General features: G+C 36.3%; 1 protein-coding gene across 2 annotated transcripts in view; it reads right to left on the bottom strand.

The window, feature by feature from the left end:
* Positions 1-27,942, bottom strand: part of CYP7B1 (cytochrome P450 family 7 subfamily B member 1) — a 184,802-nt gene that overhangs the window by 10,980 nt on the left and 145,880 nt on the right. For both annotated transcript variants that reach the window (XM_069466451.1, XM_069466452.1), the window contains exons 2-4: positions 17,973-18,109; positions 9,914-10,498; positions 9,247-9,453 (exon numbers count right to left, since the gene is read on the bottom strand). In XM_069466451.1, the coding sequence (XP_069322552.1) occupies positions 9,247-9,453; positions 9,914-10,498; positions 17,973-18,109 (929 nt within the window). The remainder of the gene's footprint in view (positions 1-9,246; positions 9,454-9,913; positions 10,499-17,972; positions 18,110-27,942) is intronic.

Here is a 27,942-nt window from a genome sequence, read left to right as displayed (position 1 = left end):
CTATGTTTCCACCAGCGTGAATGGGTCCTAGAATATAAAGCTTGATTCTTTCTAATCAGCAATGTGAAAAAGAGCTCCAAATGGAGTTTTTCCCCCTTCACATGATAACAAATGCTTGTGTTTATGACTTGCAATTTAGAAATCACACACACACACACACACACACAGCCCAGTTTCTCAGTGTTCAGTAAAGCTCTGAAACACAGAGTACCCAATTATTAGTTTATTAAAGGCAGGCCCATCAGTGACGGCTTGCATCAGCCAAAAAATAAAAATAAGTGTTATTTCAGTAAAATTTAAATCTATGTGCAGCTTGCACAGGGATACCAACTAGCTTTGGGTGCCTTCTCCCAGGAGGTTTTTCCTTAAGCATGCATTTGTCTAAAGAAATGAGGCTGCGGTCAGCTTTGTGTGGCCAGTGTGGTGATTCAATGTGACGTACAGTGAGGCTGTGCATATTCTCTTGGACTGCCTTCGTTATTATAATCAGGCAGAGTCAAATCGGCTTGTTGGTGACGAGGTCAGAAAAGAACTTTGGTTTTGGAACATGGACTCTACCGCAGATAGCCACAAGGCACCTGACACGACGGATTTCAGCTGGCCAGACACCAAAGACCAACATTTCTATGGTGAAAAGCAAGGGTCGGCTTCCCATGTACTGCTGCTGGCTCTGCTGGATCAACAATAGCGTGGCCTCATCTTAGCTTGAGGTGTGAAATGGTAGCTGACATATGCAGCAGTGCTGTTCACCCAACAAGTCCGGTAGGGGTGTGGGAAGAAGAAATACAAAAGCAAAATAATTGTGGGGTGGCTGCTGAGACAGGGCAGGCATTTAATATCCGAATAACATGGTCACATCGGATTGGCTGATGTGCTCTCGGGAAGCGTGGCAGCTTGCGCCCACCGCAGTATCACAAATGACAATTGGGCAAGCATATCTTATGCAGAAGTTAATCACAATAATGGAGCACAAAGTGTGGCTTAGCGGTCAGATCGTAAGTGACAAATCTGTTTTACCTTCCAGTACCAGTTATGTGTGCAAGATGAGGTTGGCTCTTGCTCCGAGCGATCACGCCGATAATCATTAGACGACAGAAGTAATGAGTTGCGGTTATTATCAACAATGGAGAGCAGAGCTTACATGGCTCTGCAGTACGACGTACAGACACAAAAGCCAGCAGCCCCAGTACGAATGCAGGCAGAGCTATACGTTGAGAAGAATGACAACTGCACAATAAAAAAATTGCAGCCTCTACTTGTAGTTGTCATAGTTGAGCAGACACCAGCCAGTGCCACTGACAGACCAGCTGGGCCCTGGGAGGACTTCCATGCTGCACCAGGAGGTACAGTAAATTATCCTGCACGGTAGAGCAACATCTGTTTCTGTGCTAGTGCCGAACAAACAAGGCAATTTAAAACATACCAAGGGATAACCAAGCAACAAATGAACATGACCCTCATTTTTTCCCCCTTCTCACACACGAGGTGCTAAACTTCATTGTGCAGGCACTCCATGAAAGAGAAGCCAGGTTTTTATTTGATAAGGTGTTGTCAGAGAGATTTTACATATTTCCAAAATGGAAAGAAAAAGCTTATAGTATTGTTATTCTTAGAATCTTCCCCCTTCTATCTTCATTGCTTTTATACCAAAGCTAGCACTCAGTTCTCAATTCGCTCTAGAATTAAAAAAAAAAAAAAAACTTTCCATATACTTATAAATATTCAGTCTTTAAACCTAATTTGCTATACTTAGTTCACATGCCTTCAAGCATTTGTCTTCCAATTTCCACTGAATAAATGCGTACTAATGAGAACTAGAGCAAGCTGCTGAGGCAAAGCTGGGTGACTTGGGTCTGGCCTGCCACCAGCTTGTGATAGGCGGGCAAATTGAGTTAAAATGAAAAGTCTTGTCAGCTGAAATTCAACATGGTAGCCAAACAGCAAGCTGTCAATCATCCAGCCAAAACAGGGGACTGCAGGTAATAAAAGGTCATTGTGAATCATTAGTGCACTTGGCTTTCATATGGAAGTTAATTTTAATTAAAGATGATCTCTATCTGTAAATGTTTTATAAAACTTATCGTGCATAATGGATTGTTCATTTATACTAACGTTTAGCAGGTAATAGGACCTTCTGATTATTAGAATGTATTGTCAAAAAATGGCTATTAAGAATGCAAATATTTGGGGAATAAAATTTACACCAGGCACTGCAAGGTGCCAACAATTCTAACTGTGATTAAGATAAGGCTGCCTGTGATTTATTAAGAACTGAGCTTTACTGACTGGTGTATGCTAGGAAATCAGGTTACAAAATTCCCGCAATGAGTTCACAATTCAGTGCCTGCACTACCTTCTTCACTTGGCTGGGGAAGACTTGTTTCTCTTCTCAGGGTGTAAAACTATCCTGATTAAGTATCCCTTCCAAGCAAAAGCTGGGGAATGTCTTGAGCTAAGATGCTTTGTAACACAACTGTGAAAGAAAATGACAAATGAAAGGAAATGCTGGTGAAAAGAAAAAGGCATATACATTTTCTCTTTTGCTCTCAGATCTCAATTCTGGCTATAATAATTGACAGATGATTCTCATTTGCAGATTTAAAGCACTAAAGCAGCTCATGGCAATCAATAATGCATGTTACAATGCAAAAACAAATAAGCACATCCGAGTTTCTGCCTCACACTTAGGCTATGTCTGTGTCTGTGGAATGAATGTACTGTGACATGGCCAGGCTGTTAATTTGGGTCATCTTAATGATTGGTGCAGGCTGGCATGCCATCTGATTAGCCATGGTTATCAGTGGATAGCAGCAATGGAGTGAAATGAACAGCCAGGCCCTGCCACAGTCACTGGTCCTGAACACTTGGGCAGGCACAAAGAGAAGGTGGAGAAGGGATGGCTACGGAGGTGGTGTGCTCTAGCAGGCGTGATGAAATGGAGTGGGGTGTGCGGTGTGTGTGTGTTTCTATATAACTGTCTTCGAAACAGGTGAGACGGTAAATAAGAAATTGTGATAATCATTTAACTTAAGGCAACATCAATAATCTTGGCCTCAACAACTGTATATTTTAAGTAAAGTTAAAAATAAACCTGAATAGATACCAATGCCTACCTTCACTCTGCATTGCAGACACAGCCTTGGGTTCATTGCTAAAATTAGAAATGTAAATTCAACATTTATATATTTGATAAACATTATTAAGGTTCTACTCTGCTGGGAGTGCTGGGGCATTGCTACTGGTGGGAAAAGGGAGGGGAGCATATGGATATGGCCTTCGTGGACATGGCAATCTAGGCGGTTCAAAGTTGGAAGGTAAATGTAAATGGTACATATAGATTCCTTGGGAATGTTCCCAAGATCCTATTTAAGATATTGCACAATTTCTTTTATTTATTGACTTTCTAAATTGGTAAATAAAAATTATATATATTGATGGTATACAAGCTGATGTCTTGAAATATACATACATTGTGGAATGGCTAAATCAACCTAATTAGCATATGTATTACCTCCCAAATTTATTGTTATTTGTGGTGAGAAAACTTAAAATCTACTTTCTTAGCAACTTGACATTACAAAATTTCTGATTGGGTAACTCCAATGATCTCATTTAGAAAGCACATTTTAGTAAAACACTATCTTTCATATTGAGAATTTTCCTCCTTTTAATTTCTACCCTTTATAAACCACACAGGCAAAAAAAATCTAATCCCTCTTCTATATAACAGCCCTTTAATAATATGTAAAGGCAACTATCATGCCATTTTCTGATTGTGTGTCAGAGATGACATAATGTTCAGTCTGTTGCCATGCTGGATGAATTCAACTAGTCAATATGCCTCTTAAAATGTGGCAGAACTGGGTGCATACTTATTTTAGTTGGAAAAGTAAAGAAGAATGATCATTTCCTGTGCTCCAGATACCATACTTCTATTATGGTTTCCTGTGAACAGATGTGCAACAGATTTTTGAAATAATATCACCCCTAACTTGTTTTAAACTTTCTGATACCCCAGAGGTTATCAGCAGCCCTAGCTGCCCATTAGAATCACCTGGGGTTGTTTAAAAACCTAATTGCTCCATCCTAGCCCAGTGGAGTCAGAGCCACTGCATTAACTCAAACCTTTCAATTAGAGGTTTCGAATCTTGGCCACACATTAGGATCACCTGGGGAGCTTTTGCAGCCATCCGTCTGCATCCCAGGCCAATGCAATCGGAATCTCTAAGGGTGGGGCCAGGTATGAGTAGTTGTTAAAGTTCCCCAGATGATTCCAATGAGCAATCAATCCTTTTCTGCTGAGTCACCACTTCTCATCCAATTCTTACACAGTTGATTTTTAAATCGAAATACAATAATTTTCATTTTCATTAAAGTTCCCTTTCAATCCTTTCAGATTCTGTTTCCATCATTCATTATATCATCTAACCCCCTTAGCTTTGTGCTAAGCTGAAAATTTGAACATTGAAATCAATATTTTTTACTTTTTAACCTGTTTCCTTACATTGCATATATTAATAAAAATCTCACCACTTACATTCCTGAGTTTCTGATGTACCTCCTTGTGGAAGAAGTCTACACTCCCCTCCAGTTAGAAATTCCTACTTATAACTTTAACTCAAGCAGTACAAAAGCAACCCATGTAACCAAAACATTTGTACCCTTGTAATATTCTGAAATAAAAAAAGAAATTCCTAACATGAAGTTATACCTCCTGTATATCCACATCAGAAGACAGAATGTTGTTAAACTTCCCTATTGTCTGAATTATGTAAACTTTTAAGTTTTCAAACACACAATTGTTTTATCATATTGAATGAACTTTTTCAAAATAACAGCTACAAGCATGACAAATATACCACACTAATGTAAGATGTTAATAAGGGAAACTATGGGGAAAACTATATCATCTTTGTCATTTTTCTGTAAATCTTAAACTATTCTAAAATAAAAATTTTACTTTTATTTAAAAATAATACAAAATTGTAATGTGAATCCCTAGCCCTACCCTGCCCCTCAAACTCAATTGCATTTGAGAATTAGTGATACATATCTTGTGAAAAATAGTGGTCAAGGTCCCTGGTCCATTTCTAGAGCATTTTCATCTGAAGTGGTAGTGGTGACGGGTAAGCATTGAAGTTAGACCTGGCATCAATTTCTGGCTCTGCCACTATCTAGCTGCATGATTTGAGTTGGGTAACTAAGCTTTCTGAACCTTGTTACACAATAATTAAATAAAAATAATAATAGCAGAGAATTAAATAATATATGCAAAGCACTTAGCATAGTGCCTGACACCTGGTCAAATAATAATTATTAATATTATCATTCATAAGATCTTATCCTGAATTTAAAAATTCAGTCAACTGTATAATCATCTGACCCCCATTTTCTGGTCTTGTTCACATGCATATCACGGCTGGCTTTGTAGAATAGAGATATAAAGAATTTCTCTCGCCTCTCCGTTGGGACAACGAAAAAAGATCCCAAGGGCTCTGGTATCAGATAGGTCTCAGGGGGAATACATGGGTTTGGTGAGAAATCCGGAGTGAAAGTCCCACCTCTGTCCTTTATCATCTCTATGATCTCAGGCAAGTTATTTAGCACCCTGAGACTCTTCTCATCTGTAAAAATAATGGCAAAATAATAGCTGCCACAGTCCTCCAGAGTATTTTGGTAAAGATCACATGAAATAATAGATCTATAAAATTGCTTTGAAATATTGAAATCATCAATATATTTAACATGGACACTATGTCTAATAATAATTATTTGCTATTAAAGGATCTTTATTTTTTCCAACTGATCATTCCTTTCTGGGTTCCCCCAACTACTCACCAACAACAGGCTTCAAAATCTTTAATATAATTTATATGGGGAATCCCCACAAGCTCATACTTCTAGAGCTATTATGATTGACAATATGCTGTTTTTAAAAAGTATTACAGATTTTGCCCAGCTCTAGTTTTAGGGCCCCTCCTTTTGTTTCAGTGTCCCTCAGTGGGACCTATGTGTAACTTTTCTCAATGTCAGGATATGTAATTGAACAAAATTAGGTGTCTGCAATTCACCTGATCCATTCAGGAGTCCTACTCCACTTTGCCTTATGTTCTTACTAGAGTGTGTTTGGTCTTTTCACGGGTGATGAGTAGGATGAGCACTCCTGTGGGGTAAGGTAGATTGAGTATGATGTTCATAAATATTATAATTGAAAATGAAGAAAACAATGTAAACTTCATAGGGATGTCACAGAGGTTAAATATCATTTTGGTGATAACAATACATAACATTTACTGAGCCTCCACTCCATGCTACTACATTGTTATTACATACATCATTCAGGTAAACTATATGAAGTATTTATTGAGATTATTTGCTGTCAATCCAATTTTGAGGGCTTTCTCTCCTTGCATTAACATTTTTCTTATCTTCATCTTTCTGAATCATCTTTTATCCATTTCTTTTCCCCGTATCTGAAACCTGCAGTTCTAAATCCTACTTCCACCCCAGCTTTTTCTTTCTGGAAAAACTGAAAAAATTCTTTTCTCTCAGAGTTTCTCAAACTTCCATTCTATCAGCAACTTTTCTTATTGAGATTTAGGCCCCAATTAACAGTTACCTGAACCTCATTGTATCTATTAAGTTATTTAAAATTTTCATTTAAATTTAATAGTAGAGATCTTTACTAAACATTAATAGATAAAACATTTTAGGGAGGTCATAAGCAGAATCTTTATTTAATAAGATACATAAATGTGTATAAAAAGTTGTTTTCTTTATCTAAAAGAATAGAGTAGAATGGTTTTAAAGAGATTTTCAAGAGCGCTGGGAAAAAGCACAAATTTATCATAACCTCTTACAACAGATGATTGCTTTGAAGTACTTAAACAGAATGTGGCAGTCTAATGTTCCTTCTCGCCCCTGCTTTATAATCAAAGTGCGCTGACATGCAAAATCTCTGTAAAAAGAAGACTCTCCTTTTCCATTGCTGTACGAGTACCAAAATTCTCCTTCCTGGTAAAAAATACAGGATTCATTTATCATTGTAATCTTTTTTCTCATAGTGATAAAAATTCAAAATATATTTTATAAAAACATTATATTTAAAATACAGTGAACTCTTTCCTTAAGAAGATGAGAAGGACAAGCACGTATACTCATAACGTGGTACACTGTGAATGTTTAGTTGTGTAAGTCTTGTCTTTGCACCTCCGGTTCATGCTCTTTTGATATAAACACTCACTATTGAGCTATGACTATCTTTTGTGTAACTGATTCATATAAAAATAAACTGCACAAAACCTTCTATCTTGTGAAAGAAAAAAATAAACATGGTTTTGTAGATCACAATCAGCTCCATCATTGTAAATTCTCGTAATGAACAACACTGGCCTCTGCTGGTAACCGAGGTCATGATGAACCTTAATGAACCTTCTCGGATGCTGAAGGTAGTGCCTTTAGGCAGGTGGATCAAAACTCACTTGAGATTTTTGTTGTTATTCATTTGTTAATGATAGGAGAGTTGTAAATTCATGAGGGATCTAAGGATGAAAGTCTCTAGCTCTAGCTATGGGCTTAAATGGACCAAATTATAGTGCTGGAATTTGCCATTTCTTCTGGTCAAATAAATTTGAACACTTTTGCTTTAATGCTGCAATTTAAAAATGATCTTTTCTTTCAGTAGTAAGGATTTGAGAGTAGAAAAAGAATTGATGATTTTCAACTAAATTTTTTAAGTAATAACTGCGTACAGAATACAAACACATATTCCTTGAAAGTTACTTGCATTACCTCCCAGTCTGCATCCCTTTTTTTGTACAATGCAATGGAAATTACTTGAATATGTGGGAAATGCAACCCAGATCTCTAAAGAAACTGCAAATCTTCAACCTGGAAAATACTGTGTATCTAGGCTGAGGCAACTACTCAGAATTTTACACAAATTTTCTGTATTTGTTCCCCAATAATTCTACAAAGAAAAATAATAGATTATATTTTAATAATGTTGGGATTATTTGCTTTCTCAAAGCAAATATAAAATGCCTTTGATCATGTATGCAAAAGACAGCAAACTACAAGGTGACACATTTTTCCTAATTGATTGCCAGTACAAGGCATGCTTCCTCCAATGGGTCTTAGCCTGACCAGTGGGAACAATCTCTAGAACACTTGGGCCATTCCTCTCAATGCCCACTGGTGGTAAATATTGACCAAGAAAGGGAGGGCCTTTGCTCCCAGAAGTTCCCATCAAAGAACCTGGAACATATTTAAAATATAAAAAATTGAGGCCAACATAGGCTAAAATACTTGCTTACATTGTCAAAGGAGTAAAACAGCAGAAATACATAAACACTTATTCTTGCATTTGTACAAAGGGACTTGGAATATTGCATCCTAAAGAGTATCACGGGATGAAATGTCAATACAGAAGAAATAGAGAATAACTTATTGATATGGAATTTAGTTTTGAGAGCGTAAGTTTACTCAGGTAGTGGTAGTGGAGAGCCTTCTCAAAACCAGTAAAGGGGAAGCTGGGATCAAAGCTCATATCACTGAGGTATAGGTCTGCCTAGAAATAGAAAAAACCTTAGTCATTACCAACCTCAAACATATTTGAAATAGTGACCATGCTTATCTCATGAGTCAGTAAATATTTTGCATAATATCGAGATTTCACACTAGTTTGTAGTTGTTACTTTTTCTACCCTTCTCTCTTCTTTCTTTCCCTCCCTCCAATGGAAAACTGGAAAACATTTTTTTCCACATTTTTGAGAATCATACGCTCCAAGCTATATAAAACACCCTAACCTGTGCCTGAAAATATAGACACTATTTAAAGAAGAATAAATACATTTTGCACACAAGGTGCCTTTCTGAAATAATTTCTTTTTCAATCCCCAAATACTTTTCTTGACAAGATAGTGCAGCAATGTTTGGAAAGCATTAGCACACCAACAGATGCTCAGAATCAAATGACTTAATAGGCATAAACTTTTTTCCAAGTAATTGCAAAGCTTTGGTTTAGCCTTTTGCATACCTTGCATAGTTAATTACCTAGGCCTTAATGTTTACATGCAATGAGAATATCTACGGCTATAAACTACATAATTTATAATTGATGTAAATGGGTGTTATTATGTCAATTAGGCAGCTGTGTCCTCTACCTCTTGGTAAACAGCTATGAGTGATAAACTGAGTTTGCAGAGAGATATCTTCTTTTCTTCATAACAGATAAAAATAAATTACCTAGGCAGATCAGGCTGTCCAATTGTTCTCTGGTGAGGTGGATGGAAAATCCAGGCCCTTTCTTTTGACCTGTTGACTGTAGCAAACGGTCAATTTCGTCACGCACCGCTGACATAGCTTCTGGGTGCTGCAGAAGATAATACATTGCCCAGAACATAGTTGGAATGGTGTTTGCCACAGAGGCCCAGAGAAAGCCTAAATGATGTGCTGGGAGAAAATAAGTGAAAAGGAAGATTAATAGCGTTTATTACACTGATTAGATTTGCAGTGTGCTAATTAAAAGATGTTAGGACACAGACCCAGCCAAGGATCAGCGCATGCTAATGAGAACCAATAGGCTTCTGAAGTCTAATTTTCTGCTTAATGAGAATAGTTTAAAATGTAATGTGTGTGGGGGGGCGTGGAGGTGGGGGATGAGATAAGAGGAGTAAATGCAGCTTAGTTATACTCTTTCTCATTATCACCATTAAGTATCTTGTTTTACCACCTCAGCAAAAAAAAAAAAAAAAATCAATTATCACAAAGGGTTGTTTCAGAGTAAAACATTTTATCATTAGCCAATTAGAAAGAGCATAAAAATTTTCAAGGTCGCCATTTTGTCTTTTTACTTCAAAGGTCTACTGTAAATTATTTCATTTTAGGCAAGTACTCATTCAAAGTTTCTTACCTCCCATTTCAAAGTCCTCACGCGCATAGTATTTATCCAGGATATCTTGCCTCATTTGAAAAACTTCTGAGTATCCTTGCAACTTAGCTAAGTTTTCTGACATTAAGCATTTTATGAGTTTCTTCTGAAGAGACTTGGTATTTCCTAGAAGCTCAATGGGTATGTCCGATACTAAATATGGGAACTTGTCATCAAATTTTAAAAAATCATCTCTTAGCTCACTAATAAGTTTTTTCCTGTTGCCAGCAAGGATGTTTCCGTAGATGGTTGTAAATGTGATCTCAAATATTATTGAGCTGCAGAATGTAAACAATTGTGCCGTATCCCAACTCGTGGTTTTTAATAGTTGGGGCTCAAACACTTGTTTTAGATTTTGCATTAAGTTTTCCAAGAGTGTGTCCAAAGATTTGCCTTGCAAAAGTTGATAGCAGAGGTGAAGCTCATCATTCATTTCATCATTCAACTTCTTGATGGAAAATGCTTTCAGTAATAATTTATTAGTAAATACTCGAAAGCTTAATTGTTTGTGATTTTTCAACACTAACTGGTACTGGAAAGGGTCCAGGATAAATGTTATGTACTTCCCTAAAAAAAAAAAAAAAAAAAATGAGTTCATTTGTAACAACAAAAATAAATACTTTAAGTTTAAAAATATTTTAATCAACATTAAGAAAACCCTAATAACTAAGGTGCAAAGTTTTGAAAAATCCATTTCATTCAAAGATCCTCTACGTGTTTCCTTTGAAAATGGAATTATGGTGGGAAAAACTCTAGAAGCTTGAAGTTAAATATCTGAAGTTCTTAATGACCTTTAAGGAGATAGTTACTCTTCCAATTTTTATTTTAATTAAGGTACCCAAACATGTTAAATATCCTTTAAATATTCTCATAATCCCTTGACTTACAAACTTCACATATTTTTCCACAAAAAATAAAGAAAACAATAAAACAAATCAGTAAATGACATTCCATTTCTGATTATACTTCATAAAGAGCTTTTTTTTGACTTAGATCTGTCATTTTAGTTTTGTTCAAATACATGGCCATGCAGTATGAAGCAGTAACTCACAAATAAATGTTAAATTTGATACTAGCAAAAAATCACAAATGCCAGCATTTTCATTTTTATGGATGGGAAAATAGTGACTGAGGGAGATTTAGTAACATAGTCAAGGTCACATAGTGACCTGGGACTGACGCAGGATTCCAAACTAGAACCCATTCACTCATCCATTCATTCAGGCATTTATTTACACTGTTTATTGAGATGTAGACAGTTTGTTGGATCCCTTACCCTCTTGAGATATAATGACGTAAAGAAGTCATGGTATCGCTACGGATAGTGACACAGCACCAGTGGAACAAGGTGTAAAGGAAGCAGTATGTGGAGTTTGCTTCAGTCTGTCTGGAGTAATCAGCAAGGGTTCCTTGAGGTGATGACATTTATCTTTTTTATATATCAGTGTTGCCCAACCTTATCTGATTAAAAAACTTGGGGTGCTTCTTAAAAATATAGATTTCTGCAGGATTCTAATTCATAAGGCTTGGAGTGGGACTGACGGTCTCTATTTTTGATAAGACGTTCAAAGGATTCTTCTAAGGGGGAACTTTGGGGAACACAGTCATACTACGGTTTGTCTCTCAAAATTGGCAGGGACCTTGGAGAGTTCCTAGCTCAACTCCTGCATTTATCAGTCGGGAAAGCTGAGGAAAGTCAGAAGAGGAAGGGCCCAGGTCGTGCTGCCATTTTAGTGGCAAAGCCGGAACAAGAATTTACTCCCATGCACGGTTCTTTTTCTCACACAGTGCTTGTCTCTTCTCGCGAGAGTGCTGTTTTAAGATTCCTTCTAATTAGAAATATTATGCAGATAGTATTTAATAATGGTATTTAATAAGTCTTTCCAGAACACACAGAAAGTTTGGATGATTCTAAAAATGGCAATGTCTAATTATTTATTGTCTTCACTTCATTATTCCTGTGTGTGTGTAACTTTCTTAGAGGAACGCTTCTCACTTGTTATTTATGGTAACTCAAATGGCATCACAGAAATTAAATGCAATTTGGTACAAGATATTAAGGATGAAGTTTTGAAATAATGTTCAACCTAATCCTAGAAACAAGATAAACGTGGTTTTGCTTTATGATTTTAAAACAGAATTTAAGTTTTTAATAATACATGAATATACATGTGCTATGATTTTTTTCCTCAAAATTATTCATACAACTTGAATTTTATTCACTCCATTTCCCCTTAATTCATTTAATAATGTGAGCTGATCTGGGAATGAGGGTAGAGCTAGAAGTGGCTACTCATTCTGGCCTACTGTATTCTACAAAGTAAACTGAAAATTTTTTTTATTTTTGCTCTGGGGAGAGCAAAAAGGACTCAACTGGATTTGGGCATACTTTATGACACCTGCTTTACTGTAGCATCTTAATTAAATGAGATTGCACAGCATCTGCCTGACAAATAATTGGGGGAAAAAAAGTTAATTCTCTTATTTTGCAAAGGTTATAATTTTAGGCAAAGCTGTGTATTTTCATAGGTGCTGATTAGTATTTCTTTCACTAAATGAAAAGATTTTGCTAAATATCTTTAGGGTTATTTTAGATTATTCTCTAAAATTCAGATAGTGTATAAAAGGTTTGTAGAACATACAAGCTTCAGAGAATATTGTGAATTTTTTCCTACCAATTTTTTACAGTCATCTAAATATAAGACAAGAATATATTCAGACATGACAGCATGAGATACCTGTTATTGGGCCTCCTGAAAAAAGGCTATATGTATGTTAGAGTTTTTGTTTTGTCTACAATTCATTACAAATACACACATTCTCCCTCTGCCCCCTACCTTCACCCCTTGGGAGTAAGAATATAGGAAGAAATTATATGTCAAATAAAGTGAATAACAGTTGAGTGTGGAAAAATCGTCCAGGTTAGCAACCAATTACTAATAAATTGTTTTTTTAAAAAATAAGCAGTTGTTTGCATATAAGTTCTTTTAAAAAATGATTACTGATTAGTTTAAAGCAATTTGTAAATAAAATTTCATTCTTTTCCAGGCCCTTTTCACTCTAGGATCTGTATTTTCTCTTTCTCATTCGTATTTTAATTTTCTTCACTATCAAGGCACCGTGTTTTGCCTACTATTTCTTTTATTGAGATGTGGATTGCTTTAGAAGTAGATGTTTTGATTTTCTGGATTTTACTTTTCAAGTGGGTTTGGAAGTACTAATAACCCTGGAGATGTTAGCTGGCTTTCCAACTTTTAATCTTCAGTATAAACAATTTAAGTGAAGTTTTCCAAAATTAATATTAATTTAAACCATCTGTCCACCATCTGCTAATGTGAGATGCAAAACCAGAGTTTCTTTGTGATCTTTAATCAGACAGTTAGGAAAACTCATATACATTCATAAAATGAATTTAAATTTCTTAACAAAGGAAATCTTCTGCAAACGTATTCTGAAGGCCATGCATTCCTGGAGCAAAATTAACTTCTGCTCCAGTGTGATTTTATGTAAATGCATGTCCAGTGTCAGCAGGCACATTACCTAGTTCACAAAGATCACAAGGTGCTAACAACACCCTTTGCCATATTTTCCAAAGAGGAGAGAATGCTGTCAGAAGTCGATATGATATCTTGATTTAAAGAATTTCAGAGATTGCATTTGTCTAAATGTCAAAATGGTGCCTACGGCTGCAAAAAATACAATATAAAATCATCCTTTTGGACAGTACATTTGAAATGGTGTCAAGATTTTTAATGTCTTCCTTGCCAATCATTTCATGCTCTTCCCTTTTTAGAAGCTGACCAGACCTTACAATACCAACTGTAGCATTCCTGTATAACCTGTGCACGATCCTTTACCAACTCAACAGCCTTTTCACTTCCTTCAAAGATACTATTTTAGGAAGGTAAAGCTACATGATTCAAAGTAGTTCAGTCAATGTACTTAAAAAAAATTCAGTCATTCACCCTGATCTCCTGTACACAAGAATTTTAACATCTGGATCACTAAAAATTGAATTTTGATATAGAGATAGGGCTATGGGAATTCAGGCAACTATTTGGCTGCTTGGAATAGAAATGCCCAGTCAACAAATATGAGACAAATTTGAATTTAAAATTTTTTCTCCATAATTAGAAGCTTTTAATCTCCATGTTTAGCTGGTTTTTCACTAGACTTTTTTTTTTTTTTTAAATCTCAAGCTGAAAATATTTGTTGGGAGAGTAGATTATGAGCCAACTTTTTTACTTTAAGAGGATGGCCACATTTATGTACTCCTCCTCTTATTAGGGAGATTTCACTAGCTGCTGACAATGATGTACAGTGGTGCTTTGCTAGGGTGACATCTAGGGAAAACGATTCCGCTGCACCACCACACAAAACCAATTAGAGAACTATTTTCTGCGACAGGTCACGAATTTACGTGGTTTCTCATGAAAAGATGTACCTTTTAATTTCTTTATTAAGATGACATCCGTGTCCCTTGAGACTTTGGGGGATGACAATCATTTGCTCATCATGCAAGAACATACACTCACTGAAATCATATTATGAGACAACAGTGGAAGACTTTGTTCTTCATTTCACATTTTCTAAATGAGCTACTTTGCGAACTGGTCATCAGAACCATATACAGTAACAGGATTTCTTGACAGGAATTTATTCAAATTCTAGTAAGAAGTGAAAAAGAAGTATAGTGTATATTCAACTGTGGTTGTCTACTGTTGAGTTCAAAAACATACCCACGGTCAGATTATTTAGACTTTAGAAATTCAGCATGCTTCTCAGTTATCTAAGATTAAGACATCAAGTGTCAGCAGAAATGGGTTGTTTTTTGGAAAGTGAGTAAAGTTATTCAAACCTGCCACAAGTTTCTGCTTAATCATTTTACAGTATTTTTGCACAATGTATTTAAAGAGAAAAACTGAAAATTTCAATCATTTGTTGTATCTACTCATTAGAAACACAAGTGTTAATTATTTAAAATAAGGACTTTTTTTTTAAAGTGACAAATGCAGTTTTGGTATCATGAAGCCCAAGGCTCATTTAGAAGAGAAGCACCAGCTCTGATCTTTATTTGTCCAGCATTCTAGTATTAATATTAATATTTCATCAGCTCTAAGGTATTAGGGATTTCCCCATCAAATATTTGTTGTGAATCAATCAATGCTGAGCTCTAGAGTAAATGTTGGTAATAGAGGAGCTAACAGAATAATACAGGGAGATAGACAAGTGAATTAGCAATAAATTCACAATGCTCTGACCAGAGTGATACTGGGAATAACTGGACCCTCGGAAACAGGTGCGGAACATAGGAGATAGTTAGCAAAGGTTTTTGAGAAGAAGTAACATGTGACTGTGGCTTCAAAAGGTGTGTCCATCACCAGTCAGGTGAAGAACAGCATTCTGGCAGAAGGAAGAGGAAGAGAAAACACAGAGGCACAAAAGGAAATGGTGTGTGAGGAGGAAATTTCAAACAATGTGGTGCATTAATGGTGCATTAAACACAAGGCAAGAAATAGCAAGAGACTGGGCTGGACAGGTAGGCCTGATCTTGAGGAGCCTTTTGAGGATTATGTTAAATATGACAATTCCTCTATTTCTAAGATGCGTGATTTTTTTTGCATTTCAGTTTTCCTGAAATCAGAGTGCAAACAAGTATTGTTGGAAGAGGCTTGCCAGCTGCCAGGCAAAGGAGCAAGTTGTGACGAAACTGATACTGTCTGTTCATGGGAAAACTCAACCATGCTGATGATCTCATCAAATTGAATCATTTTTTTCCTCCCCACTATTGCATTAAAATGGTAGCATTAAAATTAAGTTACTGTATGTACAAAAGTTTGCCACTGACCCTTAGCAATGTAATTAGAGGCAGAAAAAATTACTGGCTCTCTAGGAATAGAACATAAAATTCCAAGGCTGGTTAGAGGAGGATATAGGAATTAAGCTAAGAAAGAGGCATGCAAAGAGGTGATCTAGATAAGGACTCCTCAGAGTCAGCAAAAGAACCAGATGGGGCAATGTCAGGAAAGTGAAGGAGTAGCAGAAGTTTTAGGAAGGAAGGAGAGGTCAGCTAGTCAGGTGGCCCTGTGAGTGACCTCCGCCAGGCACAAGGCTGGTTGTGGTTAGGAGGGCTCTGGGAGAGAAGCAACTGGAGACACCAAAATGTAGGCAACTCGCTTGAAAAATGTGGATGCAAAAGAGAAAAAAAAAGTGGAAAGTAACTAGAGGAGAATATAGGAGAAGCTCCAGCATGGTTATAAGCTAGGGTTATAAGCTCAAGCATGGTTATAAGCTAGAACCCAAGAAAGAAAAAAATGAAGACATGTGTGTGAGAAATAAATGTGTGTGATATATTAATACCAGCCCAGAGGAGGCAGGAAGAAAGGGTCATGGGAACAGGTAAGTGGATGGTCTTGACCATTCTTTGAAATGGGACAAAATGTGGTAAGGATAATTGTGAAATAAAGGTACGTTTGGTAGATAGGTGGGGACCTAAGGAAGATTATTCCTGATGTCTTCAATAACCTCCTGAAGGAAGAAAGGAGAGTGAACTTTTGTTATCAGAGCCTGGTGAGAGCAGGGAGCTGGGAGCAGCCTCTGAGAGCCCCCACTGCAATTACATAAAGGGAAGTCAGAGAACAAAAGAATGTGCGGAATCTCATCTGCAGAGATCAGCCTTCAGGGCATAGATAGGACAGACAAAAGCAAAGAAAGGGAAGAGCTAGCCCACAGTACTTTGAAGATTGATAAATTGGAAGATTGTGTGCAAAGATGGCTACAATAAATTCCTTCTCTCTCTCCATCTGTGTTCCTGTGCAATGTGACTCTGCTGCTGCCCCCAGGAAGAGGCAGAGTCTCTTTCCCCACCATTGAATCTGGGCTTCACTGTGACTTAGTCTAACTAATAAAAGCTGGTAGAAATGAAGTTTTACAATATCTGAGCCTCGGCCTCATGAAACCTTGCAGCTTTTCCTCTCACTCTCTTGAAACACCCTTTTAGATGCTATGTAAGGCATTTTTCTTAAGAATGAAAGACCATGTGGATGAGGAGGCCCAGCCAGGCATATGATAAGACCATCTTGCTCCAAGCCAGCAGCCAGATGACTCAAGTCACACAACTGACTCAGGCAGGACCAATTGTTTTAAGCCATTACATTTTGGGGGGATTTGTTACTCAGCAACAGATAACCAATATAGTTGGATATCTAGATCCTCATAAAAGGATGAGCTTAGAACATTCCACCTTCTGTTCTCAGCCAGGGGATGTTTGGGGTATGCAGTAATCTTGCTGTGTTTTTCTTTGTTTGTTTGTTTGTTTGTTTTTGCAAATATTTTATTAAAGTTTGAAGCATAATGAACATTTTAAAATGAAAAGTACATTCTAGACCACTGGTTGCTAAGGTCTCAGGGGCAGGAGAAGACTATATAGGTGGATTTTTAGGGCAGGAAAACTATTCTGTATGAGAATGTAATGGTGGATACATGTCTCATACATTTGTCAAATATCCATGAAATATACAACACAAAGAGTAGACTCTAATGCAAATCATGGACTTTCAATAATGGATCAACACTGGCTCATCACTTGTTAACAAATGTACCACATTTATACAAGACGGTAACAACAGGGAAATTGTGATGGGAAGAGGTGGGGTATATGGGAACTCTCTGAACTATCTGCTAAATTTTCTGTAAACCTAAAACTGCTCTACAAAAGAAAGGCATTAATTAAAAAAATATGTTCTAGCTTTTTAAGGTATACATTTTATTATTCTTAAAGCCAAGCCAAACAATACCAAAATGACAGCGGGTGGCAGGAGAGTGAGGTTCCTTAGGTACTATGAGGAGAGTTCTGTAACTTGTTTTTTAAAGTGAGGATTACTGTACTCAACAACATGGTTTCCTTTTGCATTAGCTCTACAAATAAAACAAAGATATGCAAATATTCCACATTTTGCCTAGAAAGAAAGACAAAGACATTAAAGAACAAGTGAGAAACTATGACATATGTAAGGTACTTATAGAACTAACTGCTTCTTACCCCCAAGGAGAACAGTGAAAATGTCACCGTGCTGCTTTTGAAGAGTTTTTATGTAATTCAAGGGATCTTTCTGGAATTTCAGGGCCATTCCAAGATAAGGAAGCCAACCTTTTATCAATGGAGGCTCACCAGGTCTCCTATATGAAAAAAAAAAAAAAAAAAAAGAAAAGAAAAGAAAAGAAAAAGAAAAAGAAAAAGAAAAATCAAGTCATTCTTATTATAAAAACACATATGGGTTATTTATACAGGCTGGAAGTGGATTGCATGAATTGCACAGCTTCTTTCAATTCCTTTATTCAGTGATTCTTACATAGTCATACACGTGTTTACTGAGCTTCTCCAGTAGGTATGGTTCTGGGGTCAACAGTTCAATTCACAACTTTTGGTGAGCAACTTTTTGAAGAAATTGTGTCTTGCAAGGCCTGAATAGCTGCTTGACAGTTAAGTCACAATCTGTCTTATTTTATGTTCAATTTTCCATCATCATATGTAGGCCTGAAGAGTCTGGGACTAAGGGGATCTCTTGGAAACTAAATAGACCGTTTGATATAATTTATTCTATGAAATTGTCAGTTTGGTAAAATGCTGATAAAAAACAAATGATCAGCTGCCTGAATGTTTTGGTCTTTCACAAGTCATGTTATAAATGCTGCCTGATAAATTTAGCCAATATAGAGACCTAAAGTTAGTTTTGAATAATATTTGTGGTTATTTACTATGTGCTTGGTGTTGTGCAACAGGACAGGCCAAATCTAAATTTTAGCTGAGCTGCTTGTTGGAAATCATATAAACTACATATTTCAATTACCGATTTTTTATTTTTTAAATTTAGTTGTAGAGACAGGTCTCGCTCTGTCACTTGGGCTGGAGTGTGGTGGCACAATCACAGCTCACTGCAGCCTCAAACTCCTCGGCTCAAATGACCCTCCCACCTGGCCTCAGCCTCTCCAAGCCTGGGACTCCAGGTGTCTGCCACCACGCCCCGCGTACTGATTATTTTGTTTTACATTTACAGTGTTTTTATACATGCAGATGCAGTCAAACTAAGTCCATCTCATTTTAAATCCCAGCTCATGTGTAGGCATTTAGGTCTTTTCATAAATAGTATGAGTTTGTTTTTTTTAATCTTAAGAAATCTTCAATCATATTTTTATACATTAAAGGTGTAGGGGATAATGCATTATGGGATTTGAAGTTTTTTAAACCACTTAAGTGTACTTAACAGAGTAAATGGAGGTGTGTTCTTGAGGATGTGCAAGTTATAGTAAAGTGTTTATTGTGCAATTTTTCACCGAATTGATTGATTACACAGTTTAGAACTAGATGGCAATGTGGGGGCTTTAGTGCGATTCCTCATTTTTACAGGTAAGGATCTCAAGACCGGAGGGGCCAACAAATTTGCCTAAAGTCATGAAACTACTTAAGAGCAAGCTGTGCACCAAGATGCAAGCCCTGGAGCCGCAGAGCTGCACTCTGACCCTGCTAGGAACATTAGGCAGTCAACCTGTGAACCTAGGAAAAAACTCATAGAAGCAGCTCCCTGCTTGAGCTGACAGACAAATTCAGTAAACATCGCGGGAGTGTGAATCTGAGAGCTCTTGCTGCGCCCTGGGTGTTAGATTTCAGATAGTTTAGTTGCCAAAGTAAAGCTCTTTGTTATCAGATGTCAATTTCACTGGAATTGCATAATCAGAAGAGGGACAATTAATAATCTTGAAAAATCTTTCATGCTGTGGAGAATAATAAAAACCTCAGCATTATTTCCATGAAGTATATTTAAATATATTCTTTCATAGTTTTTTTATCCAAATTACAAATGAATAGAATTATTTGTTAAATCTTACTAATAATTTGACATTTTTTTAAACATGTGAAGCGTCCTTTAAAATACTATCAATTAAAAAACAAGTTTCTTCATTTTCCATCTGTAATCCCAGTGAAACTGCACTTCAAAATTTCTTTCTAGTCATTAATTTGGTGAAGTCAATCTGATTTAAAGTGAAAAAATAAAAACAAAAAAACAAAAAACAAAGCCATTTTATCCTAGAAGGGATTAAAACAAATATTCAAAAGAACTCTGATTCTCTAGCCCATCTGTGAAGATGACTCGCACTGCAGGCACTGCGAGCCATTTTGATTAATCACAAGACATTCCTAGCTAAGATCTAATCAAAAATCAAGATTATGATCATACCCAGTATGGACTTTTATGCAGCTAGATTAACCCTATTAGAAGCCGTTATCTTCCCACAACCCAACATGGTAGGATTAAACTTCAAAAATAAACAACAGAGCTTTCAGGGGGAAAAAATAGATGAAAACAAAATAAATCGGAGTTGTGACAGAAATAAAGGAAAGCTTTTGCTTTCTCTTTTTAGAAGATAATTTGTCTTAATACTAACTTAAAAAATGCATGCTGTTGTTTAAATACGTATACTTAGAAATAGGAAAACAAGAAACACTGCATAGAAATGTGAATCTTATTCTTCATGCTTTTTCTCATTATTTTTTGAATGCAGCCTTTAGCAATGGAGACGTGCTTTTCTGAGAAATATAAGAAAATGAAGAAAACATTGTAACAGCTAATTTTATATACAAAGATTAAACAAGAAGAGATCGCACATGTGATTATAGAGTAGGATCCCCAAGTTAGAAACCGTCATAGCCCATATGCGACCTACCTATCAATGACCTTTTCAAATTTTCAAGTGATCCAGTTCATAAAATTTCTTCTCAAAATGTTAACCCTCTTCCTTTGTCTATTTATTTGTATTCTGTTGGTTTAATGTTGCTTGAATGTTGCACTGTGACAAAGATTTAGAAAGGCGTTTTGTCATATTCTAATTTAATGCAACTAATTTTGTCTTCTGTGCTCCATCATTAGGTCAGAAGCTGGATTCCTCATAGGGCGTGTGTGGAGGGAAAGGACAGGGGACTCAGAAACCCAGGGGAATGTTAACTTAGCGTTCAGAGTGAGGGAGACCCATTAGGAAGCCGTTTTATTGTTACAAAGGAGAGAGGGTCATCGTTTCCTACAGCTGTGTTTATTTTGGCAGCAGTAAGCTTAAGACTCTTAAACACCATGTCACAACTGTGCATATTTTCAGGAAAAAATATAGTGCTAGCTCAACTTATGACCCATTGAAGACAGATAACACAAATCTGTCTTCATCAGTATATTTGTAAACATTATTTAGGGAGGAAAGACATCGCCATAATGATGCAGAACGGCCTGTTGACACATGGCACAGGCAAACGCTGCCGTTGGTCTCTCTCATGCTCTGTGACTTTGAAAATGAAATGCCCGCTGCTGAGTGAGGATATAGGATGCTTCATGCTTGTTGGGCATGATCAAATTCCAAAGCTTAAAAGAAGTTGGTCCTAAAGCAATGTGAGTAGCTAAAAGCAAAACAACCAAACAAAACTCTGGTCCATACACCCTTATAATTTCACATAAACAATATGCACTGCCTCAAGTCTTCTCACTACTATTTAAGGGACTCTAAGAACACATCTAAGAAATTATATCATACAAATTGGAGCTTGTAAGTGTTCTCAATGATTAAACCCAAGTTCTATGCCTATAACATTGCATTAGCACTTGCAATTTCTTCTATACAAGTTATAGGACACAACTTAAAGTTTATGCAAAAGGTCAAGTACAGTCCAAATTTATCTGGAGGCAAATATTGGAGAAAAATCTAAACACATAAAATGGCTGTAAAATATAAAAGATGTTTAAGCTATTTCCCTTTGGTTAAAAATAAGCACAGTAAAATTCAGTAAAATTTAGAAGAGTAGACCAATACAGAATACTTGATTTCTCATAATATTTGAAGTTCATCTTTATGCTACACCTGTAGTTAAATAAATTTGTTATTTAATAAAAAACAGATAGGCCAGTGACCTATCTTCCACATTGTTCTAGACATTTAAAGCCCAGCACTTTTCAATCTATACTTGTCAAAGTAACTTCTTTACCATTTCTCCTATAGTCATTCTAGGCTGGGTGTCCAGGTTATCGTATAATAATGAACTCCTACGTAAGTGGCAAGCAACCTTTATACATGCATACCAACTCAGAAAAAAATGAAAATATGTATTTATTAATAGTCTTTAAAGACATAATGTGTCTGTACTAGGTGACCTAGTATCTGAAATAGTGCCTTAATAATTTTTTATTTTCCCTAATTAAGGAGGGTTTTCTTTCTGGCGTGTGGCTGACATTTCAGAAACTACACAACTGATGTTTATTGCAGTAGCTGATTATAACACTGACCTTTTGAACAAACTTAGTTTTTGAGCAAGGCACTTTTGAAGCTGCTCTCTTTTACCTTTCCTTAACTTACTTCGGAAGCAGCCTCATTGGAAAATGTAATTTGCCTCATAGTGTCTCTTAGTACTGAATTCTTGAAACATCCCTTATTCCCCCCACTCTTCCTGGGCTCTGCTATTGGCATGTTTGTCAGGCTCTTGGTAAGAGGGGTTCTCAATGCAGGGCTATGGATTCGAGATCCCAGTGGAGGAGTGGATCAACAACGTGGCTGAGTGTAGGCATTCCAGCAGCTCAGTGAGAGCCCAGACGGGGCCAAGGAAGCCCAGACCACAATCCACTGCTTCCCCTGGAAACGAGGTGGGAGTTACAACCAACCAGGGACACGGCAGCGATGGATGCAAAAGTGGAGGGCTACATCCAAAGACCTAGCCAGGAAGGCACCCCAGGGAAGCTAGAGACGACCAACGTGAACATCTGCACAACAGGACTCACCAGATCAACAGAAGGGAAGGGGAAGAGAAACTCCTAAATTCTATTAAATATTTATACAAAAGAGACCAAGTTTTAAACTAGAAGTGACTGAACTACTTTCACTGAAAATCTTCAGTGTTTTTAGCTATCACCAGAAATAGAGACTCATGAGAAATTTGAGTTCAGTTATGGAGAAATAAAGTTACACTTCTGCACATTTGCCTCATATTGGGAAATTTTAAATCTGGTGCACTATCTATGTAGCTGCTCAGCTTCTTCACCTGTAAATTAGAATATTAATATCAACATTACAGGTTTATCATTTGGATGGAGATAAAGTATTTGAAAGTAGCTGGTACGCAGACCAGGATCAGTTTTCCCTGCTCTTTATATATTGTAAGCAGTTGCACAAAGTGGTTTTGCACACCTATTCTCTGCCAGAACTCTTTCATTTGTCAACTCTCTCTTCTTATCTATGCCTTTCATGGACTTGCCCAGGTTAGAAGGACTTCTCCATCCTTCAACTCATTGGCTAAATAAAATCGTTAAATGCTCAGATACACATGAACTCAATAACTTCATATGATTAGGCAAAAAGATGCTACTCAGAGTTGACTTTCTCAGGGAAAGAATTATCTTTGTTTAAAAACATAGTTTCATTGGATGTTTGATTATGGCGAAGAGGTCCTCTGTGCATGACCTGGTTCAAGAGATCATGAGATTGATTATTCCACATAAGAAGTGAACTGGAATGTGGAGGTTTGGGCATTAAGGGGAAAGAGAAAGAAAGCAAGTGGAAGGACAGAGGAACGGTGAGGCTGCAATAGGATAAGCTGGGACTTTCTGAAGAGGATAGTGATAGGACTAATGGGAAAAGCACCAGGTCCAGATGGTCTCATTGGTGAATTCTGCCAAACATTTAGGGAAAAAAAAATGATACCAATTCTCTACAATCTCATCCAGAAAATAGAAGTAGAGGGAATACTTCCTAACTCATTCTACTAGGCCAGCATTCCAAAACCAGACAAAGACACTGCATCCATCACAAGAAGGGAAACTTACAGACCAATATCTCTCATAGACATAGATGAACAAATCTGCAACAAAATAACAGCCAACTGAATCCAGCAATGCAAAAAAAAATTACAAAACCATGAGAAAGTGGAATTTATTTTATGTATGCATGGCTGGTTGAACATAGAAAGTCAATTAATGTAATTCATTACAGCAACAGGCTAAAGAAAAAAGATCATCTGATCATATCAATAGACAGAGAAAAAATGTTTGAAAAAAAATCTAAAACCCCTTTATTTTATAGTACATACAAAAATCAATTCAAAGTGAATAAAAGGCTTAAATGTAAGGCCCCAAACTGTAAAACTCCTCCAAGAAAACATTTGGGAAAAGTTCCTTGGCATTGGTCTTGGCAATGATTTCATGGATATGACACCAAAAGCACAGGCAAAAAATAAACAGGTGCAACTACATCAAACTGAAAAACTTCTACACAGCAGAAGAAACAATCAACAGATTGAAAAGGCAACCTACAGAATGGGAGAAAATATTTGCAAACCACATATCTGATAAGGTGTTAATATTTTTAAAATATAAGGAACTCCTACAACTCAATAGTAAAAAATCTAATAACCCAATTTAAAAATGAGTTAAGAACTTGAATAGATATTTCTCCAAAGAGGACATACAAATGGCCAACAGGTATTTGAAAAAATTCTCAATGTCACTAATCATTAGGGAAATGCAAATCAAAACCATACTGAGATAGCACTTCACAGCTGTCAATATGGCTGTTATCACAAAAACAAAATACAACAAGTGTTGCTGATGATGTGGAGAAATTGGAATCCTTGTACATTATTGGTGGGAATGCAAAATGGTGCAGCCTTTATGGAAAACAGTATGGATGTTCTTCAAAAAATTAAAAATAGAATTACCATAAGATCCAGCAATCTCACTTCTGGGTATTTATCCAAAAGAATGAAATTAGGATCTGGAAAAGATATTAGCACTCCCGTGGTTTTGCAGGGCTATTCCCAATAGTTAAAAAATGCAGAAACAACCTAAATGTCCATTGACACATGAATGAATAATGAAAACACAGTATATGCATTCTGTGAAATACTACCCAGTCTTTAAAAAGAAGGAAATTATGCAATATGAGGCAACACGGATAAACCTTGAGGACACTATGCTGAGTCAAATAAGCCAGGTCCAGAAAGACAAACACTACATAATTGACTTATTAAAATATCTAAAATAGTGAAATTCATAGAATTAAAGAGTGGGATGGTAGTTACTAGGAGCTGGGGAGGAGGGAGGAAATGGAGAGTTACTAATCAACTGACATAAAGTTTCAGACAGGCAAGAGAATTAGCTCTAGAGATCTGCTATACAACATTGTATTAATACCTATAGTCAACAATAACATATTGTAGACTTCAAAATTTGTTAAGAGTAGATCTCATGTTAAATGTTCTTACTAAAATAAAATTAAAAAAAAAAACCTTAAGAGATCAACCAATCTAAAAAAAAAAATCCAACACCTATTCATGATGAAATTCTCAGCAAACTAGGAATAGAGGGAACTTCCTTAGTTTCATAAATAGCATCTATAAAAAACCTACAGGTACCATACTTACTGATGAGAAACTAGATGCTTTCCCACTAAGATCAGAAACAAGGCAAGGATGCCCCTCATGCCACTTTATTCAACATCATTCTGGAAATCCTAGCTAATGCAGTAAGATAGGAAAAGGAAATAAAAGGTATACAGATTGAGAAGAAAGAAATAAAGAAGAAAGAAGAAAATAAATAAAACTACCATCTGATGGCATGATTGCCTTATAGAAAATCTGAAAGAATCAGCAATAACAAAAAAATTCTGGAACTAATAAGCTATTACAGTAAGGTTACAGGATACAGGTTAATATACAAAAGTCAATTGCTTTGTTATATGCCTGGAATGAACAATTGGACTTTGAAATTAAAAACAAAATACCATTTACATTGACATAAAAAAAAGAAATATACAAAGTTAACTTCGTATAAAAAATTTCATACTTAGGTATAAATCTAACAAATTATGTATACAATCTATATAAGGAAAACTATAAAACTGATAAAAATTTAACAAGAGCTAAATAAAGGGAGTGATATTCCATATACATGGATAGGAAGAGTCAATAATGTCAAGTCAGTTCTTTCCAACATGATCTATAGATTCAATGCAGTTCTATTCAAAACCCCAGCAAGTTATCTTGTGGATAATAACAAATTGATTCTGAAGTTTATATGGAAAGGCAAAGACTTGGAATATCGAACACAATATTGAAGGAGAAGAATAAAGTGGGAAGACTTATACTACCTGACTTCAAGACTTAATATAAAGCCATAATAATCAAGACAGTGAGGTACTGATGAAAGAATAGACAAACAGATTGATGAAACAGAACAGAGAGCTCAGAAACAGATCCGCAGGAACAGAGTCAACTGATCTTTTACAAAGTAACAAAGGCAATTCAATGGAGAAACGGAAGTCTTTTCAACAAATGGTGCTGTAACACCTGGACATCCACATGCAAAAATATGAATCTAGACACAGTTCTTACCCCTTCCACACAAATGAATTCAAAATGGATTGGAGGCATAATTGTAAAATGCAAAACTGCAAAATTGCTAGAAGGTAACATAGGAGAAAATGTAGGTGACCTTGGGTTTGATGATGACTTTTTAGATACAAGACCAAAAGTTAAGTTGTTGGCATCATTTTGAGATCAAATCATTCAGAGTTTTAAGAAAAAGGAATCAACGATTTTAAATATAGACAATATGAGCTCTTTAAATGCCAAATATCATTATAGCTTTTCAAACTTAATAGAAATGAAAAGGTCACTGAAGCATCCATAGGTTTTAGTTTTTAATAAGGTATCTTTGATAGCTATAACCCACCTAAACAAAAAACTCTTTGGAGCCCTCAATATTTAAAAAAAAAAAAGAATAAAGTGTTCTAGAAACAAAACAGTGAAAAAGCCACTGTGGATTACCCCAGCCTTGATAGGTCCATTTCTTGCCATGATCTCACAATGATCCATTGTTATGGAATCCTACGCACCTATATAACTCCCTGGCTGGGCTGAGGTTTGTGTACTTTTCTAACTCAGTAAGCTGGTTTTTGGTGACCGGCAAGATTTTGGCCAAAGTTAGTTTCTTCTTTGATCATGGAGGGGTTTTTTTGGTCTATTTTGTTTATTTTATTTTATTTTTTTCATTTTTCCTTTACTCTTTTAAATCTTTTTCTCATTTTTCCCTTTTATCTTATTTCTTTTTATCATTTTCCTTTTTTCTTTATTCTTTTCTTTATCTTTGTTATTTTTCCCATTTTTCCTTTATTCTTTTTTCCCATTTTTTTCCTTCTAAAAATTAGTTTGTTAGTATTTGTTGATCTTTATTTTTGTTTGGCATTATGCTTGATTCCATTACAAAGATCAGGTTTTCATATGACCTTTGGAAGTACTTTTCTTTTGATGATTTGGATCCAGCTTCTTACCAGCTTTTCCCAGCTTTAGGCTGACCACTGTACACCTTTTCTCTAAGTCTAGCAGTAAGTGCAACATGCTGCTCCTTTGCCATGTCTGCTGAGGAGGTGACCCATGTTGGCAACTGCTGGCTCCTCAAGACTACTGTCAAAGATACCTTTGCCAAGGTGAAGTTGGCCCGGCGTGTCTTGACTGGAAAAGAATTGCCTGTGAAGATCATTAACAAGAGTCGGCAGAACTGTTCAGCCTCTAGAGGCTATTCTACAAAATCAAATAATTACCCAACATGGTGAAATTATTTGAAGTCATGGAAACTGAATAAATCTTTACTTTGTCATGGAGTATGCTGGTGGAAAAGAGGTGTTCAATTACTGAGTGGATTGTGACATCATGAAAGAGAAAGCGTCCCAAGGCAAATTCCTCAAGATGGTGTCTGCTGTGTGGCACTGCCACTACAAGGGTATTGTCCATGGAAGGTAAAAACCTGCTCTAGATATTTTTCATCCTCAACTCCAGCAAAAAAGCACATTAGAGCAAATCATGAAAGTTCTGTGGATGCATGTAACTCATGAAGATGAGGAGCTAAAACCTTACATGGAGACACTACCTGACTACAAGGACCTTGGTGGGCTGAGCTGATGGTGTCTGTGGATACCATAATGTGAAGAGT

This window comes from Eulemur rufifrons, chromosome 3, assembly GCF_041146395.1.
Source record: "Eulemur rufifrons isolate Redbay chromosome 3, OSU_ERuf_1, whole genome shotgun sequence".
NCBI lineage: Eukaryota > Metazoa > Chordata > Mammalia > Primates > Lemuridae > Eulemur > Eulemur rufifrons.
The sequence above is the reverse complement of the archived record's forward strand: the minus strand, read 5'-3'. Positions and strand labels throughout refer to the sequence as shown.